General features: G+C 37.0%; 1 protein-coding gene across 2 annotated transcripts in view; it reads left to right on the plus strand.

Annotated features, from left to right (window-relative positions):
* Nucleotides 1-18,244, plus strand: part of Glra2 (glycine receptor alpha 2) — a 195,824-nt gene that overhangs the window by 41,566 nt on the left and 136,014 nt on the right. For both annotated transcript variants that reach the window (XM_057759574.1, XM_057759575.1), the window contains one exon: nucleotides 1,770-1,993. In XM_057759574.1, the coding sequence (XP_057615557.1) occupies nucleotides 1,770-1,993 (224 nt within the window). The remainder of the gene's footprint in view (nucleotides 1-1,769; nucleotides 1,994-18,244) is intronic.

Here is an 18,244-nt window from a genome sequence, read left to right on the forward strand (position 1 = left end):
TTAATTTTATCTTCTTTAATTTTCACAAATCAGACTTTCTTACTCATTATTCACAAAAATCTCTGATGATTCAGTAACACACATTAACAAAGAGACACCGATCTGCTAATAATCTCTTTCTGACCGCAATCCCTTGGTTTCTTTGAACAACTCTGAGAATATTGAGATCCTGTCATTCTCTTCATAACTCACCAGGACAGCCAGCTGGGGTAGATGTTGAGCTAAGCCCACAAACCGCATCCACTCTGATTTGAGAATTTGCTGTGCGAAATATCTAAATAAATGCTGCCTGCTAAACTTTTTCAAATTACAATGTTCATATTATACAATAGAAAATCTGAGGTAATTAGTTTTAATAATGCAGGCTTTCTAAAAGATCAAGGCTTTTATCACTGATTTACAATAACTCGGAACTATTTGATTATCAGCTTTTTCCAGCCTACTTTAGGCATCTTTCCCAAGAACAATGACATTCGAAATATTCTATGAGGTTGGTCACAAGTAGTGTGCTCCTTAAAAAGTGCCATAGAAATTTTAATAGTTCAGTACAAAATTATCTCTAAAACTTTCTTTTTCTTTTGACTATGAGGGAATTAATCAAAATATGCCATCCCTTAGTGGTTTCCATGGTACCTGGCAAAGTGAACAATCACATTTGTTTGCTTAGGAATATGGGTATTGTGAGACTTTAGGAACCTAAAATAGAAAGTTTTCAAGTAGACCAAGACAACTTAATCACCATTTAAGAAAAATAAAGACCTCAGTGTGCAACTAGATGCCAAGGATGTGAAGATGACGCCAACAGAGCTTAAGCAAAAGATGAGGAAAAAAAAAATGGAGATGTCCATCACCTTTAATAGCCACATGTGACAAGCAGCTCTGAAGCTCTGATTTCAGTCCTGAAGGACTGGGGACTGTTGACAATGTCTCAGTCAGAGTCTAGACCATGAAGTTAGCCAAGGCTTCCATGAACCTAAAAGTTTTGAATCCAAGCCTTCCGGAGAGTAGTCATAGTAACAGGCTGATTCATTAGCACAGAAGGAAATACCCAGATCATGTGAGAATGGTGGGGCTGTACCAGAGGCTCCCACTAGGGAGAAAACCTTTGTCTGATAGTATTCATATTAGAAACAACATGAAAATTGTCTGTTTGACTGAAGCATAAAGCTGCCTAATGCAAACATAACACACGAAGAGCAGTCAACAAAATATTCAAGAGTTTTGAAAGTAAGTGGTTGCGAAGGAATCATTTTGTCAACAGGAAGCATCTTAATGTTGTTAAGATTTTAAGAATATTGGTCTATCCTAACATGGCTATATAAGATTTCCCTCCCAAATTGCGGAATGGGTTTTCTTCCATAACAGAGCATCTAAGCAAAAAGAGATTAGAAATCATGTCGTTTCTGCTTTAGAAAATGAATTGGGTTTATTTGATAATCTGCCATGACAGTCTGACTTTTGTACTCATTATTACCTTTTTCTACAGAAAGATCATCTTAAATTAATATTATTTCAACCCCAAATTAATAATTGATGCATAAAAAAATCAAAAAAAGTCAGCCTGTTTAGTTGGTGTTCTGTTCTTTCTTCTTCCTGTCCACCTCAAATTCTAGTAGAACTGAATGCTTTATTTTGACCAAGGTGTATCACGACTTATTTGACCAGACAAAATCACTATATCAAATCAGCAAGAAAGTGAAAAGTAAAGTAAATATATTTCTTAAGCCAGATTGGACAATAAGCAGCCCTTGTATATGACATTTCTATAGGACTATCGAGTGAACATTTTTCTAAGACAACAATGGAATGATTCACGGCTGGCATACAGTGAATACCCGGATGACTCCCTGGATTTGGATCCATCTATGTTGGATTCCATTTGGAAACCAGATTTGTTCTTTGCCAATGAGAAAGGTGCCAATTTTCATGATGTCACCACTGACAACAAGTTGCTGCGGATTTCCAAAAATGGCAAAGTGCTCTATAGTATCAGGTAAGCCTTTGCTGCTTAGAGCTCTTCGGTTCTTTTGAGCTTAGAGATACCTGATTCTTCAGGACAGGATGTGGATGAATGTATGACTTTGTGGTCTTTTGTTTATTTTGTGAAATTTAAAGTAGGTGGAACATTTTAGAAGTTTTCATGATTATATAAGCGTAATTCTTAACAACAAAATGTACCTAGTAGGTTTATGGCCAGTTGATTGTGTTGTATAAAAATCCAAGCATATATATTTAATAAAGAAATTATAAGATATTCAGTTTAATTACCTTGGACCATAATATATGAATTCTAGTTTCAATAGCTCTCTCATTAACCAGAGACAAAATCTTCAATGGATCAACTTGGTCATCAACAGCACACTCTGGGTTGAATACGTAGGGACTTTATCTTAACCTCATTTGTGCTTCTCAGTAAATGTATGACCTTGAGCACTTGATCTATTAATTTTTATTGGACTTTGACTTGGGACAGAAATTTTCTTAGACTCTTTTTGTTCTGTAATAGGATCCCTGACCCAGGTTGGTCTTCAACTCCATATGTAGCAGAACATGACCTTGAACTTCTGAGCCTCCCAACTCTAATTCCTGGGTGCTGAGGTTACAGGCATGAGCTACCAATCTCAGTGTGGGGGGGACTGGAGATTGAACCCAGGACCTCATCCACTCAAAACAAACACTCTACCAAGGGAACTACATTGTTAGGCCCTCATTTCAAAATATTACATTCAAATATGTCCTCCAGAATCTTTATCTCTCCGGACTCAGAAAATTTTCTTGTTATTCTTAATACTAATAACCATTTTTTTTCCTGTGGCTCTGTAAGGTTCTTATTTGTTATGCCTTGTATTTTAGTTACTACAATACATGAGTGACGCTTAAGAATATGAATTTTTTGAATCATAGGATTTGTTGAAATCATACAAATTTAGAGTCAAAATAGTTTTGGCACTTACCAAGTTCCAGGATCTACAAAATTCATGGATCAGCATATCGATCTGTGGATAGATTCTTGTGAAAATTAAATATATAGATATCAGAAAATATTTTAAAGGTCCAGATTGCTGTCATTTAAACTATGCAGACTAAATGACAACTACGTGTGTGATTTAGTTCAAAATCACCTATAGTAAAAAGGCAGACAATATTTTGATAATGCAGGGAAATGCTGGTACACTAGAGCCTTTTCTGTGGCCATGGCTGGTCACGCCTTCTCAGAGACAATGTAAAACTATTTGCCGTGGAGTTCGTGCTTGATAAATAAAGCCTGAATCTTCAAAAGAATGCTCTTTTTCAATAATAAGCTATCTTCAGTCATCTTTTAGCTCTTCTGAAAGACTGGGACAGTGTACTCTACAAGAGAGACAGTACACTGAATAACTATTGACATTTCAATGGTCTTTATAAAGTACACCATTACTCTCTTATTTTATTACCATCCCCCAAAAGCGAGTAATTAGTATATTTGTAAATACTTTTCACAAGTTTGCAGACTCACCATCCTTTAAGAACCCATTATGTATTTTGGTTCTTTACTGCATATTCCATTTGTATGCCTAATAATATCAGAGCTTGCTTTTGGTTTACTGTCGAGTGTCTTAAGGCATATAGGAGGCTGCTCATTTGGGAAATGCAGCAGTACTGCTGCTTTCAGAAAGAAGCAGATAAATTCCCTAGATACCCATTGCATTGTTAAGGAAACAGTATTCTGCATGATAATCCATTTGTCTGGTGGAAGATGCACTGTTGGGCATGACCTAAGTTGATGTGACCTGATAGAAAGGGACATATGTAGAACATGATGCTGGAAAAGAGTTATAAAAAGTAACACAGTGTATCAGCTGCTTCGGCTAGTCCTTTGGGCCTTGGGTGGTGTTTGTGCTGGTAAATACCTAGCATTGTGCACTGCTGAAAAAAAGTCATGTTTTTGTCATTTCTTTTTGTACTGGTAAGATTTCTCTGTTCTATACCAATGAAGGATATATGTTACCCCAACATAGATTCAGAGGCAATTGTTTTATTACTGGTTCTGAAATGTGACACATTATTTATTGCTTAGAATCTGAGGCGTTTGTCCATTGGCAGGTTGTGGATGGTCTCTGAAGTCTGAGGGGGAAAGTCATTAGCAAAGAAGAACTACAGATGCCACATTCAAGAAACACAAGCTATTGGCAAATTTGAACTACAGAAGTCTAATTATTTTCCCAAAAAGGCTTTCAATGAACCAGACAATATCTTGGGCATAAACTATACAGAGCTGAGTAAGATGTGGTCCTTTCCCTAAAATGCTTCATTATTATTGAAGCATGTGAACTAATAATCAATTAAGAAATAATAAGTAGGAGCAAGGAAAAGGAAAATAGACATAACCTTACAAATAGTGTTCTTAAAATGTTGATAGAATTTGGGGGTCGGTGCCTATAGACAGAGACTGCTTGCTTGTTTCCCAGGAGCCCAACCTAAATAATCATACAAAAACTATACTAATTCAAGTTGGAAATGAAGCAGGTTATAGTTGTGGATTTCTAAAAGGTCCTTAAAAATAAAACGTAAGGTAGAAGAGGAGAGGGAAGGGCAGGAGATTATCAGAAAAGCAAAGTAACCAAACCATTAGTGAGCTCTTTCCTCTAAGAAATCCTCAGACTGAAAGAGGACAAGTTCCTGTCTCATCTTGGTATACATTCCTCTCTAGGGCTGGAATTAAAGGCATGCACCACTACTGCCTGGCTTCTATGGCATCTTAGTGCGGCTACTGAGATTAAACGTGTCTGCCACCATGGACTGGTCTGTAAGGCTGACAAGTGTGACTTTTTTACTCTCTGATCTTCAGACAAGCTTTATTTATTAAAATACAAATGAAATATCACTACATTTCCTCTTTTTGTCTAAAGCAAAAAGGCTATAACTAATATAAGAAAACTATATACAATAAGTACAATAATAGGTAATAAATATATAAACAATGTCTAGTCCATTTTCATTTGACAAAGTAAAGAAAATATTACATCTCTATTCAATCTTGGTGAGTTCAAAGACTTGGACCTAATTTACTTTCTATTATAACTTGCATTGCTATCCAAAACTATTTTTGATATCTCTCAACCTTATGTACTTTACATTTATTAAGTAAAATTCTTTTCTGAGTCTTGTAAACAGTGAAAACTGTAACTATAAATATCTAGTCTTCAACTACCTCAGAGACTCATGAAGGAAATAATATTAACTGAGTAAGCAAGAAGTGCGAGCAAATGACTTCTGAAAATTGTGAGAAATGACAGAAGAAACTGATTGACTAGACAGTCACCCAAAGTTTACCCATAACATTGGAACATTTATTTTTACCCTACAGGCCTAGAATATCTGACAGACTCTTATATGCAGCAGGGTTTTTGAAGGAATGTCCTGCCTTGTCTAGGCAAGGTTTGTTAGTCACTCTCTTTTGTGTTGTGCTTGTTCCATTAGGATAGCATACTGTCAGACGCCAAGGCAAGGGCACTTTCTTGCCCAGTGTTTTATTTTGCCACAAAGAAAGCAAACTCCATGTGGAGTTTCTTCAATGTCCATAATCGTCTCTGAATCAGATTGGTGCTGCCAGGAACAGATATGTCTCATTGTCACAAAAAGAACCTATGTTATTAAAATATCTTAAATGCCATATTCTGTAGCTCTCTGAAGTGTGTGAAGATGACCTGCCTGTTTAAAATATATCTCTGTTTGACCTTAAAACCTTCCATAATGTGACTACAAATTCTATTTAATAGGTGACTAATCACTAACCTGCATTTCCTTATTATCCTAAATAGTTGGTAATAATACTTTCAAGGACTGGAAATTAGCATTACATTGTTATATAAACTGTATAGGTACAATACCTTGAAGAAGATTAGAAATGTATGTATAGTCTGTTTTAACAGAATTAATCTCAAATTTGTATCTATATACAAAACTTATAAACAATATACAAGTCCAACCCAATATAAAGCATTTAAAACTAGTAGTTGCTTTCAAAAAGGAACTCAATAGTCTACATTTTTATCTTATCATATCAATATCATCCCTTTTTTCTTTTCAAAGTAGATTCTACTCTTTTATCCTATCATATCTGTATCCCCCTTTTTCTTTTCTAAACAAGAACTTTAAATTTAATCTTTGTTCAACTTTCCTCCAGACCATAACCAATAATAACTTGTAACCAACCCCTCCTAAACAATGACAAATATCCATAACCATTGAATGACCAAAAAATCACCCACTTCACCTCTTGAGAATGTGGACATCATATTCTTAAATTTACTTCCCAGTGTCTGGGGGTGGCAGTGTCTTTAGGGGATCCTGAAAAGAGAAATTTTTGGCTAATTGTCAAGTCCTGAGAGGGGTAGCTTTATTATTTGTTGTCAGTCTCTGTGAAATGGTGAAGTGCAGGGTTTGTCTTAAGTCCTGACTAGAGTAGTCTGTTAGGCTGGATCATCTCAACTAACCACTTTGAAATTGTTCTGAGAAGTTTGTAGTCCAATGCTGATTTTTAGGTGGTGTTTTTCAGCTTAATGGTACTATCATAGTCCTGGAGGACTCATCATTGTGGGACCCCATCCTCTTTTTGGAGACTTCACTGTTAGGTGTGCTCATGGTTCACTGCAGGAAACTGATAGTCAAACCTGAAATCATGTACAAGAAGGTAGATGAAATCTTTTTCTAGGATTAGTTAGTATTTTATATGACCATTAACATCATGACAAAAAGTTCATATATAAGTCTTATAAATCTTCTACCTTAAGAAAAGCTGTTAAAGGGTCAATATAAAATGAAAGGATTATGAGATTAGTAGCAATAAGTTAGTCCTTAAATATTTGTTTTTCTTCTGTCCCATATCAGGTGGCTCTTCAGACATGAGACAGAGATTTTGGATTTCACTTTAATAAGCATGCTTGGGTACCTTAGCCATCAGAGTCATCCAGCAATGGCTAATACCAGAGAGACCTAGAAGTTGGTAGTTGTTCTATCTGGGTACCTTAGCAGCTCAAATCTGGTGTGAAAGGTTGAGAGGGCTCCAGAAGAGCCATTGTTCCTCTGTCAATTTCAGAAGCCCAGAAAAGCTTTTTGTAATATAAGTGAAGGAGTCGGTGGCAACAAGAGCAGGAGCATCAGGAGCACCAGTGTAAATAAATTAACTCGGTAGCAAGAGAAAACGCCAAGTGATGAAAATTAAATATTCTTCCTTTGTTCATGACTCCCCTTTTTATTTGGGTTACTACCAGAATGTGGCACGTTTTCAGTGGACCTTCCATGTCAATTAAGACAATTTCTCCATTGAGACTCCCTACTCAGATTATTTTAAGTTGTGGCAAGTTGACATTTAAAACCAAATGTCACACTCTCTGAAACCATCAATAATTATAGAATTTGCTTCTGCACAAAACATTCCATATAACCAAAGCTTCTGCTTGTCTCATCATTAACCTTTGCATGCGCTTAAACCTACCATTTTATGGCACTAGAAGTAAGATATCCATAAATCTTTTTTGGTTCAGTTCCCAGTTATAGGTGTTGATGATTCAATCTCCCAGCTTCCTCATACTGCCTGAGTTGTAATATAATACCTATGGGGACTGACATTCCTGTCCCTCTACTGATCCATTGCAGATACAACTGAGAGTGGTTAGAGTGTAGGTTTCTAGACAGACACCCAACTGTGGCCCATAAACAAGCCTGTCTAATGATCAAATCTATCCACACATAAAAGACCAGTTTTTCCCACATTGCCTCCAATTCTTGACTCATACTGGAGCTTGATGCAAGCGCTTCAAAGAATTCTAACTCTTTTTATAGAATGATTTTTAATAGAATAAGATAAAAAACATTCTTTATTTAGATGCCAGGACTGAAAATAAAATGTACACTGAACTGAGACTTACCTAAATGTTATCATGATGATTCTTTGGTTATTTTACTCATGATTTTGGTGAGCCCCAGAAACATATATTTGTTAGTTATAAAAAGCTGTGATCCCTTCTCTATATGCACAATTAGACTATGTATCTTTATATACTATAATCCAGGAAAATTATATGCTCATTTTGTAATCCTGTATCCAAATATTCATTAGTTTTGTGATGACTTAATGCAGTAATTAATGACTATAACATAAGCACACGCATCAGAATTGAGCACTAAATCAGGGAAGTGCTGGGAAATACAATGCAAGCCACATGATCCCATTCTTCTCAGAGACAAGGAAGGTTCTAGAATGGGAAGAGCTGGCATGCACAATAGTGTTGGATGAAGCAGGAATTGATGGTTTTATGGAGAGGGTAGATTTGGAGAAGGGTAAAATTATGAAGGTATCGAAAGTGTATTGTGTACATAAGAAATTATAATTTCTGGAATGCTCTATTGAGTTCTTACATGAGTTCATAAGAAACAATATGCAATGGATTGGCTCATATGAAACACAGTTGAGACCTTCTTATGCATGTTTTAAGAAAAGGACGAAATTGCTCAACAAAATATATGGAAACTGAACAACTGCTTGTCTTAGGGTTTCTGTTGCTGTGAAGAGACACTATGACCATGACAACTCTTATAAAGGAAACATTTAATTTGGGCTGGCTTACAGTATCTTCGTGGTGGGGCATGGCAGCATGCAGGCAGACATGGTGCTGGGGAAAAAGCTGAGAGTTTTACATACTGATCTGCAGGCAGCAGAAACTACTGTGTCCCACACTTGACATAACTTGAACATATATAAGACATCAAAGCCCATACCGACACTTCATTCAACAAGGCCACACATCCTAATAGTACCACTTTCTATGGGCCAAATGTTCAAACACATAAGTCTATGGGGGCCATACATGTTCAAACCACCACACTACTCATCTTTGACTTCATCTGACTGGACTAGCAATAGAAAGATTTATCTCCTTTTGGAAGTAACTTTCTACTGCATTACTATGAATCAGTTTGTTCTCCAAGTAATGAAGAGACAGAATAACAAGTAGGTATCTTGAGACAACATGAGAACCACACTTCCTTTTTTATTTAATCTGTACTCTAAGATCGCAAAACAGGCCTCTGTAGCCCACCAGATCATTATTCTGACTCAGTTTCCTCTCTAAAATAGAACTTAACCAGGAAAACAGGGGTCCTTCTAGCTCTATAACAACTTTTCTCTTCTTCCTCAGCCATAAAGCTCCTTCTTGATGAATTAAAATGTTCCTTTATGTTCTGTACAGCTTGAGAACAAGAGGAAATACTTCATTCCAAAGTGCCTGCTTCAAACTGCTTTTAGATCTCAGAACCATTTCCTCCTAAAGTAAATATAAAACCACAGAAGTGAGAAAACTGATTTTGATGTAGTATAGGGAAGTTTAAGAGCTGGCTTTAAAACCATCAATGATAGTCTGAACTGTGACACATGCTAAGAAAATTTCACAATCCCAATCCCAACCATTTTGGCATTTGTGAGCAGGAGAAACTGTAGGGCATTTTCAGAATGCTAGAACTTATATAACTTATAACTTACAGACAATTATATAGAGATGATTGGCTGGTTCAACATTTGACTAGATATATAGCCGAATCTGATCACAATGTAGGTTTGAATCAGCAGAGTTTAAAGGTCAGTCTGTTGTTACTCATTATCTAAATCTTATTTCAAGAAGCCAAAGAAAAAGCCAGAGGTTCTGGTGAAGTTGACTCATGTTGACAAGGGCTTCTTCTTGGTCCACACTGCTGCTTTTCATAAAATCCATGTATGGCATGAATACTTAGTGAAACAAACATAATGTGATTGTGGTTCTTTCTAAAACATATACATTACTAAAGTATATTCCCCTAGTTTAGAGTCTAGAGCAGTGGTTCTCAACCTTCCTAATCGTAAAATTATTTCATTGTTACTTCGTAACCATGATTTTGCTATTGTTATGAATTGTAATGTAAATATTTTTTGAAGACAGAGGTTTGTCAAAGGGTCCTCCATTTTAAAAAAGTTTTAGAATTTGCAAAGTTCCACAGTCTCTCTACAAGTTTCACCGTGTTTGTATCATGTAAAACTACAAACAAACATCTGTACTATAGGAGGTGTGATGGTGATCACTGGGCAGTAATTAAAAGACAGATAATTAGGTACATAGATAATTACGGAAGTTCTCATACTTCTGGAGCAAAGCCATTGATAATGGAGTTACTTCAGAGAACAATGAAATAACAACAAAAAGACACCTCATTTCAGGAGGATTATTGAGCAGTCAGAGGAAAGAGATAAAGCAGAAGCTGGGCTAGGCCATTAATGATAAACTGCTATGGAAGTAGAGTCAATTCTGAGAGCCACAAAGACAGATTCAGATTCAATGTTACTAAGTGACTATAAGAAGTCATTTAACATTTCTCAGAACTGTAGTATTTTTTAGTTCCTCAGTCACACTACATATTAAATGAATCTTTTAGAAGATAAAGTGGAAAGAAAGCAGAGAGTCAGTTTTCCCTACCATCCATTCTAATTTATAGATTATGTATTTCCTATTATGCACCTACGCCATCCAAATTCCACTCACTTTCCATACTTAGTACAAAGCAGATACTCTCCTGGCCTTGTGTTTCGTCCTTTGGGGAAGCAAATGCCTAATAATGGGAGTGATAATTGTATCTCTTTTCAGATAATAATTAGGCTGGTTCTGAATCTCCCATTTTTGATATTTGTTACAAGTAAACAGTGGCTGTGCTTGATTATCTGTGGGACTTTCTCTGAGGAGAGATGAACACACATTTATCTATTTACCTCACATCTGTCATTGATAACAGACCCCAGAAAAAAAGAAAGGAATCTACTCAAATGTAGGTTGGTGAACCAATGAATTCATCCATGTTGCTTACAGGCACATAGGTAAATTAGTAACATACAGGAACATAGGTTATCAGTAATAGCTGTACTACTGGAAAGTCCCATTTGAAATTTGGGTAGTGATTTATGAAGACTGTATTACTGAAGTTCGTTACTCAACTTGTAGGTCACTCCAATAGGGTCTCCTCTTGCTCAGAAACATTTTATGTTTTTTTTTTGTCTTGTTATTTTTTTTAATTTATTTATTTTTTTATTGAAAAAAAAAATTTTCCGCCTCCTCCCCGCCTCCCATTTCCCTCCCCCTCCTCCCGCCCCTCTCCCCCTCCCCCCACGCCTCTTCTCCTCCCTCTCCAGCCCCAAGAGCAGTCAGGGTTCCCTGAGCTCCCAAGGTCCTAACGAGGAGCAGAAAGAGGGAGAACATGAGCAAGGAAGGCAGGACCACGAGGGGTGCACCCACCCACTGAGACAGTGGGTCTGATCTATTGGGAGCTCACCAAGGCCAGCTGGACTGTGACTGAAAAAGCATGGGATAAAACCGGACTCTGAACATGGCGGACAATGAGAGCTGATGAGAGGCCAAGGACAATGACACGGATTTCGATCCTACTTCATGTTCTGGCTTTGTGGGAGCCTAGACAGTTTGGATGTTCATCTTCCTAGACCTGGATGGAGTGGGGAGGACCTTGAACATTTTATCTTTTATATAATCTTAAAGAGGAGCCTCACAAGCCTAACAACTTTCATTAGCTTCTTGAGGCATAAGGCCCTCACTTCTCCCTCCAAGACTGAGTACTTCAATTTAAAGTAACTATACATCACTGTGCCATCAAAGACAAATCATCTTTCTTGGGTGTGGTGATGCACACCTTTAATCTCAGCACTCCAGAGGCAGCAGTAGTACATCACTGTGAGTTCAAGGCCAGCCTGGTCTACATAGTAAGCTCCCCAGACGAGCCAGGGCCACATAGTAAAATCCTGTCTCAAAAGAAATCATCTTACCATCTACCCTCAAATCCACTTTCTTACCAGTCTTTGCCACCATAAGAGCAATTAACAATCCACCTGTAGTTGCTATACTAGAAATCTTCATACTGTGATACTAGTGGATTAGCAGCAAAATTATGTCCCCATCTGTCAGTAGACGAAGTTACTTTGGTTTGCTCAAAACTTTATCTGCATTTCATAGAATGCTGTCACTTGTTCTGGAGATCTTTTTTTCTTTTTCAAAAGTAAGATGATCCCAAACAAAATGTTAAGGTCATTGCTATCTAGGACTTTTTTTTTTTTATCTCTCTCTACCTCACTGAGGATCCTAAGAGCTGTACCATTGGATACAGAGTGACAAGAATCAAATCACTTCTTATTATTTTAATGTACTGGCTAGTAGCAGTTTCTCTTTAAAACTGCTTGAATGTGTAATTAAACACTAGGCATGAAATGAAAGTTTATTTAAAGCTGCTGTTCGGAGCTCTTTTTCTGGTGGTTAGTTTAGCCCTCTCCTTACTCGACACCTTCCAAACACTTTTATCCAGGAGAAAGCATTTGCAAATTTAAACTACAGATTTATCCATTGCTCTCCAAGTGGAATTCAATCCAGATTTGGACTTAATTAACATGATCCAACCATATGTGTTCACATTTTTCTGAAAGGACCACACACAGATGGGAAGAGTTATTATATTTTTGTCCCTGCTAGCTGGTATTGCTCAATGCATATGGGTATTTTCTATGAGGCCTTTTTAGTGTTTGGTAAACATGGACCTTTCTACTCAGGCATTATAATTTGAGGCAGGAAAGAGGAACAGAACAGTTGAGGATCCAGACAATGTTGACTTTAGTCTCCTCCACATCCCAAGTTCAGAAGAAATGAAGCATCAGGGCTGTTTATTTGGAATCAACTGGGAGGAAAGTGTAATCTCTCAGCTTTGGACGAACCTGTAGATTTGGGTCAATCTTCTACAATAATGAAACATGATGTGTCTCTGAGACCCATCCACACTCCTCTAAGGCCTGTGCTGTTGTTGCTTTAATTGTATCTAGTCCCACACCTCCTTATAAGAGTATTGGAGTCTGCTCTTTAAAATGTGGGTATCAGACCCTAGAATCAATCCACTAGTTTACACAAAGACAGACATGGTTATTCATACTTGAAACATCTTCCTAGCTTTGCATTTTAGTAGTCATAAGAACCTGTGGTTAAATGTTTTTTTAGTTGATTACAATTAACAGCCAGGAATTGGTAGGATTTGAGCAAGGGCAGATTGAGGTCATTCTAGAGCTCAACACCTAGTGATTTATACAGTGTTTATGTGAAGGGTCTTATCAGATACCTGAGCTTGTCCAAGGGATCAGAGAAACAAATGAGGCATGGAGCGAACAGCATGTTCTCCATAATGTATATGATGAGTGAACTCAAAGCAGTAATTTCACTACACTATTTCTATGAGAATAATTTAAAATTTGTTCTTCTTTCCTTGTCTGGCCATTGGGCTAATAATTATTTTGCATTGTTATAAAGCTCTTTTTGTGTATACCTTTGTTTTCAGTTATGAAACAACAACTGGTTAGTTCAAGAACGCTTCTCTGGATTTAGAACATTACTCAGTATGGGTGCTTCCCTAGGTTCCAGAGGTAGGCACATTCTGTTTAGAGGTATGGTTTACATTATCCATAAAAAGACAGGTTAGTTCATGGAAAACAAGAATCATTAAATGGAGAATTGGGAAAAAACCTTTAAAATTAAAGAATACTGGCTGTAGTGTGAATACCTTTAATACCAGCACTTGGAGGCAAAGGCGGGCAGATCTTTGTGAGTTTGAGAGTAGTCTGATCAGCATGGTGAGCTCTTGGCCAGGCAAGACTACACAGTGATTTCCTGCCTCAAAAGAGTTGAAAAAGTCGGGTGGTAGTGAGACACACCTTTAATCCCAACACTCATAAGGCAGAGACAGGAAGATCTCTGTGAGTTTGAGGCCAACCTGGTCTACAAAGTAAGTTCCAGGGCAGGCTTCATAACTACAGAGAAGACCTGTCTCGAAAACCAAATCAAAAAAGTTGAACAATAAACTCTCAAACTCTCAACTATTAAATATTCCCATGTTAAAGTGCAAATTTCTCCTTGAAGAAACTTTTATTTCAAATGTTTGACAGAAAATGCCCCCAAATATTGCCAAACTATTGCTCTACAAAGTTGTAGCCTAGGTGGAGTCTTGCCTAACATCTCCTTTTCATAACAGATTTGGTCTTCTTGCTACAGTCATGATATTGCTGGTTGCTAGTAAACTAATTTGGCTTCATTGTGCTGACTCTGCCAACATGCTCTCCAGGATGACCTTGATTCTCTCCGACTTGTCTCATTGTCCTCGTAGCAGCCTACCTGGAGCTATGTGCCCCACCCTGGTGCAAAAATGAAAGTAATATTTTCCCCCAAACAAAGGTAATGCTTCTGAAAGGTTACAGATTCCCTTCTCAAGTTTTTCTTGTTTACTTTATTAACCCTTCTCCTTCTACTTTATTATTTGATGGTGAGGTCATTCCTTGGGATATGTGATGTAGTGTTTCTTAAAATAACCCTGGGGATGCCATTAGCACTGCACAGACTTCTCATTAAAAATACCTGAAAATGTGAATTATCACAAAAGCCTCTCAGGTGCTGCTCATATCGACCAAAGATTAAAATTCAAAATACGTAGGACAACCAGCCTATCAGAACCAATTCTCTATCTCTTATTTCATTCCTTTCTCAGTGTGTGAGTTTTATTAATGCTGTCCTTTAAAAGGAAGTCATTTGTTTTATGTTTGTGGATATTTTGCCTGCATGCATTTTGAGTTGTGAGTTGCTATGTGGGTGCTGGAAATCAAACCCCGGTCCTCTGGAAGAAAAGTTACTCCTTTTGAATCATTTCCCTAGATCCTAATGATGCAATTTTAACTTGACTTCTCTCTTGCCCCTGGGATACTTCTACTTTTAGATTCTAGATGGATTATGATGACAGTCTTGTTCAATTTTCGTTGTATCCTGTCAAGTCATTCCAGTAATAGAGTGTCACAAGTTTCAGAACTTGTAAGATACTCAGAGGGAGAATTTAACAGATCTAAACCTTACATTAAGGCCATCTTTATGTTCTCAAGGAAAGAAGGAATTATATTCTAGAATGTTGGACAATAAAGCTATCTTAGTGTTCCTATTGCTGTAATAAAAGACCATGACCAAAAGTAATGTGGGAAAGAAAACAGTTTATTTGACATACAGCTTGTAGCCCATCATCCAGCAAGGACAGGAACTCAAGGCGGGAACCTGGAATTGGGAACTTGGAAGCAGGAACCTGGAGGCAGGAACTGCTGCAGGGCCATGAAGGCATGACACTTTCTAACTTGTTCCTTATGGGTTGCTCAGTCTACTTCCTCATAGAACTCAGGATCACTAACCATGGTTGTTATCACCATATTAATCTGAGCCTTTCTGTATCAATCTTCAAACAAGAAAATGTCCTACAGACTTAGCTACATGAAAATCCTATCAAGGCATTTTTTTTTCTATTAGGAACCTTTTCTAAATGACCCTAGCTTGGGTCACATTGGCATAAAAACTAGCCAGCACATAGTCCATTGGAGGTGCAATAGCTTTATAACCTGTATGTCATATTGGCCAGGAAGTTCCTATTTTTTAAAATAAAATGCAATTACTTATTCTTTAGGTTTTGATCAGTTTCTAGAGGGTACATTCAGTTACAAGAGGAAAGCCTTATTTCTAGTCACCCTTAATTACAGTCCAGGGTCACAGAAATATCAAGCAACACAGGCAGGTAGGTAAGCAAGGAAGCCAGGAGATTCAGTGACTAGTTCTTTATGAGTACACTGCATTTACCACCATGTCTCCAAAGTCATACTAGTTCTGATGTCTGAGAAAATATGAAACCAGTATCCTTAAGGAAATACAAGACAACCAAGAAGTCTGACCAACTCCGCTGGCTTCAAAAACAAAGCTTGTTAATGGGTCCCATTCTGAAAGAGGAAACGTGGTAGATGAGAAGTCAATAGACTTTGGTATCAGTGTAAGTGGGGCTTCTATGAGCTTTAATTTGGTTATCACAAAACCAGAGATAATTCTATATTTCTTTCTCATTTGCATGATGCTTCTCCATGATTGTACAAGGATGAAAGCTCTTGGCTTACAGCATTCATCCAGAAACAATACGATTCTGGCTATTATCATCACAGGCCATTGATTTTTTTTATCATTCTTCAGTACTTTGATACTAAAAGAATACCACATGTTGTGCACTCTCTGATGTAACCATGTGCCACTGTTTGCTTCGCAGAAAATGTGGTCTCCAACAGATGAACAACAATATTCAGAAAGCACCTTTTCCCTCCCCAAAATAGAAAGATCATCTGCTCTCTCTTTTTAAACAAGATAGATTATTGCAACCATTAAAAATAACTCCTTCAAAAGAGTACATTGCAATTATTTGCTTTATGGCAAGTAATTATCCATTAAAATGTATATTTCTATCTGAAAGTCTACTTCCTCTTCCATTGGTATTTTCTCTTCAAAATTCTTACTGGAATAGATCCCCAATTTAACACGTAGCTTCCTTTGAGTCTTAATTGTCTTAAGACTCAAGAAACCTTCTGTTTGCCATCGTGAGGTTCTTTTAAATTATTGATTTCCCTTGTTCACATAGTGCAGTACCAGCCTCGGTTACTGACCTGGCTGCATAACTGTGACTCAAAGACAGACAGTGCATTTTGGCACTTGACTTTGAGCTTATTCAGTTGATTTCTAATAAAAAAATTGCTATCAACTAACAAAAGGGCTCAGGAAAACTTTCCTGGATTCTTTTGATAGTCCTTTAATTTAGTTACACTCTGTGGTCTCTGATAACCAGCCTACATCCTTCAAAAGCCTCTGTCATTTCCTAGTCCCATAGAATGAAAGTCTGAAAATTTCCTCATACGGTTCCAAGATGCTGATGCATTCATTTGCTCAACAAATATTTATTGGGTGTCTAATTCATGCAAGGGATGGTTTTTAGACTGTGTAGGAAAAATTCCAGCCTTGATGAACTTACATTGTAGTAAATGAGAAAAGTCACAGAAATTTTAAAAATACAAAATAATACTTTATTTTAAAACATGATAAAGATAATAATTTATTTATAATACCAATATCTGCCAACAACTTAAGATTTAAGCAAAATATAACCCCAAAAGTTGGCTTTATGAGCAAGGTGAACTGAATAGATGAGAAGGAAGGGAAAGCATGGAAGGCAGGGAAACAGATTTCCTGTATTTTGATTTATTTCTTACCTTTAGAGTCTAAATGCTTGTTCAGGCTTCTTATTCTTAGAAAAGATCTATGACCTCTGGGAATTTTGTTCCTCTTTTGTGCAAAAAGGAATGGGGATTTCCTCTGAATATGTATGTGCATGTGTATGTACGCATGGACTGGAAAAATGAACGATAATGCTGTAGGAAATGAGTTCTTTAAATCAAAAGGAAGCAGGCAGCCCCACGATCATTGGCTTTAGGTGCAGTGGTCTTAATATTTCAGGCTGTGGAGAAAAAACAAATTTGGCATGTTATGTGAAGTCTGAATTTCAGAAAAATCGAAAAAATACTTGAATTTTAAATAAAATACTTAACTCTGTGAGATCCACCAAAATTTATCATGTTTTATGATTTAGTTTTTCACCTTAAGTATATAGCACAATTTCTGTATCTTGGTACAAAGTAATATGGCGTTTGTTGTTTGTTTTTTATTTAAATCGCATTTAGCCTTTATTGTAACAATGAGGTGAGAGTTATTTTGGGAGGTTCTGGTCTGGGAAGAAGGAATGCTCTGGGGGTGACATGAGTGTTGCAAGTCTGCATGAGAATGTTTATTACTAGGGTAGATATAGCTCTAAAAAGCCATCAAACTGCAGTTTTAGGATTCTAGCATTTTACTCTGTTTAGTGTATGTCAAAGGAAAAGGGGAAAAAGAACAAAATAAACCTTTGTTAGGCTTCCAGATGTATGTTATACCAGACATCATAAATTTGAAACTCCGCAATTCATGCAGGACCAATTAGATTTTATAGTCCCTTCTCATTTGCTCGCCCAATGACATGATTTAACAAAGTGTACAGCTGCAAGCCCTCTGGTTGATTATTGGTGCTCATTGTGTTCTAAATATAAAATTTGTCTTAAAAGAAACGTAGGTAAGCAAGGGAAAAAATGATCCAGTGAGCTCTCATGGAAAAGAGAACTTAGGAATAGTTTCATGTTTGTGGGGAAATTTCCTCAGTGTGTTAAGTCATCTGTGCTGTTAATAAAATTATGTGTCCCTATGGGATTGTTAGATCAGACACAAAGGCAGGAGTAATTGTGTGAGAGTTTCTCTGCTCCCTGAACAAATGGGGA

The sequence above is a fragment of the Chionomys nivalis genome, chromosome X, assembly GCF_950005125.1.
Source record: "Chionomys nivalis chromosome X, mChiNiv1.1, whole genome shotgun sequence".
Classification (NCBI taxonomy): domain Eukaryota; kingdom Metazoa; phylum Chordata; class Mammalia; order Rodentia; family Cricetidae; genus Chionomys; species Chionomys nivalis.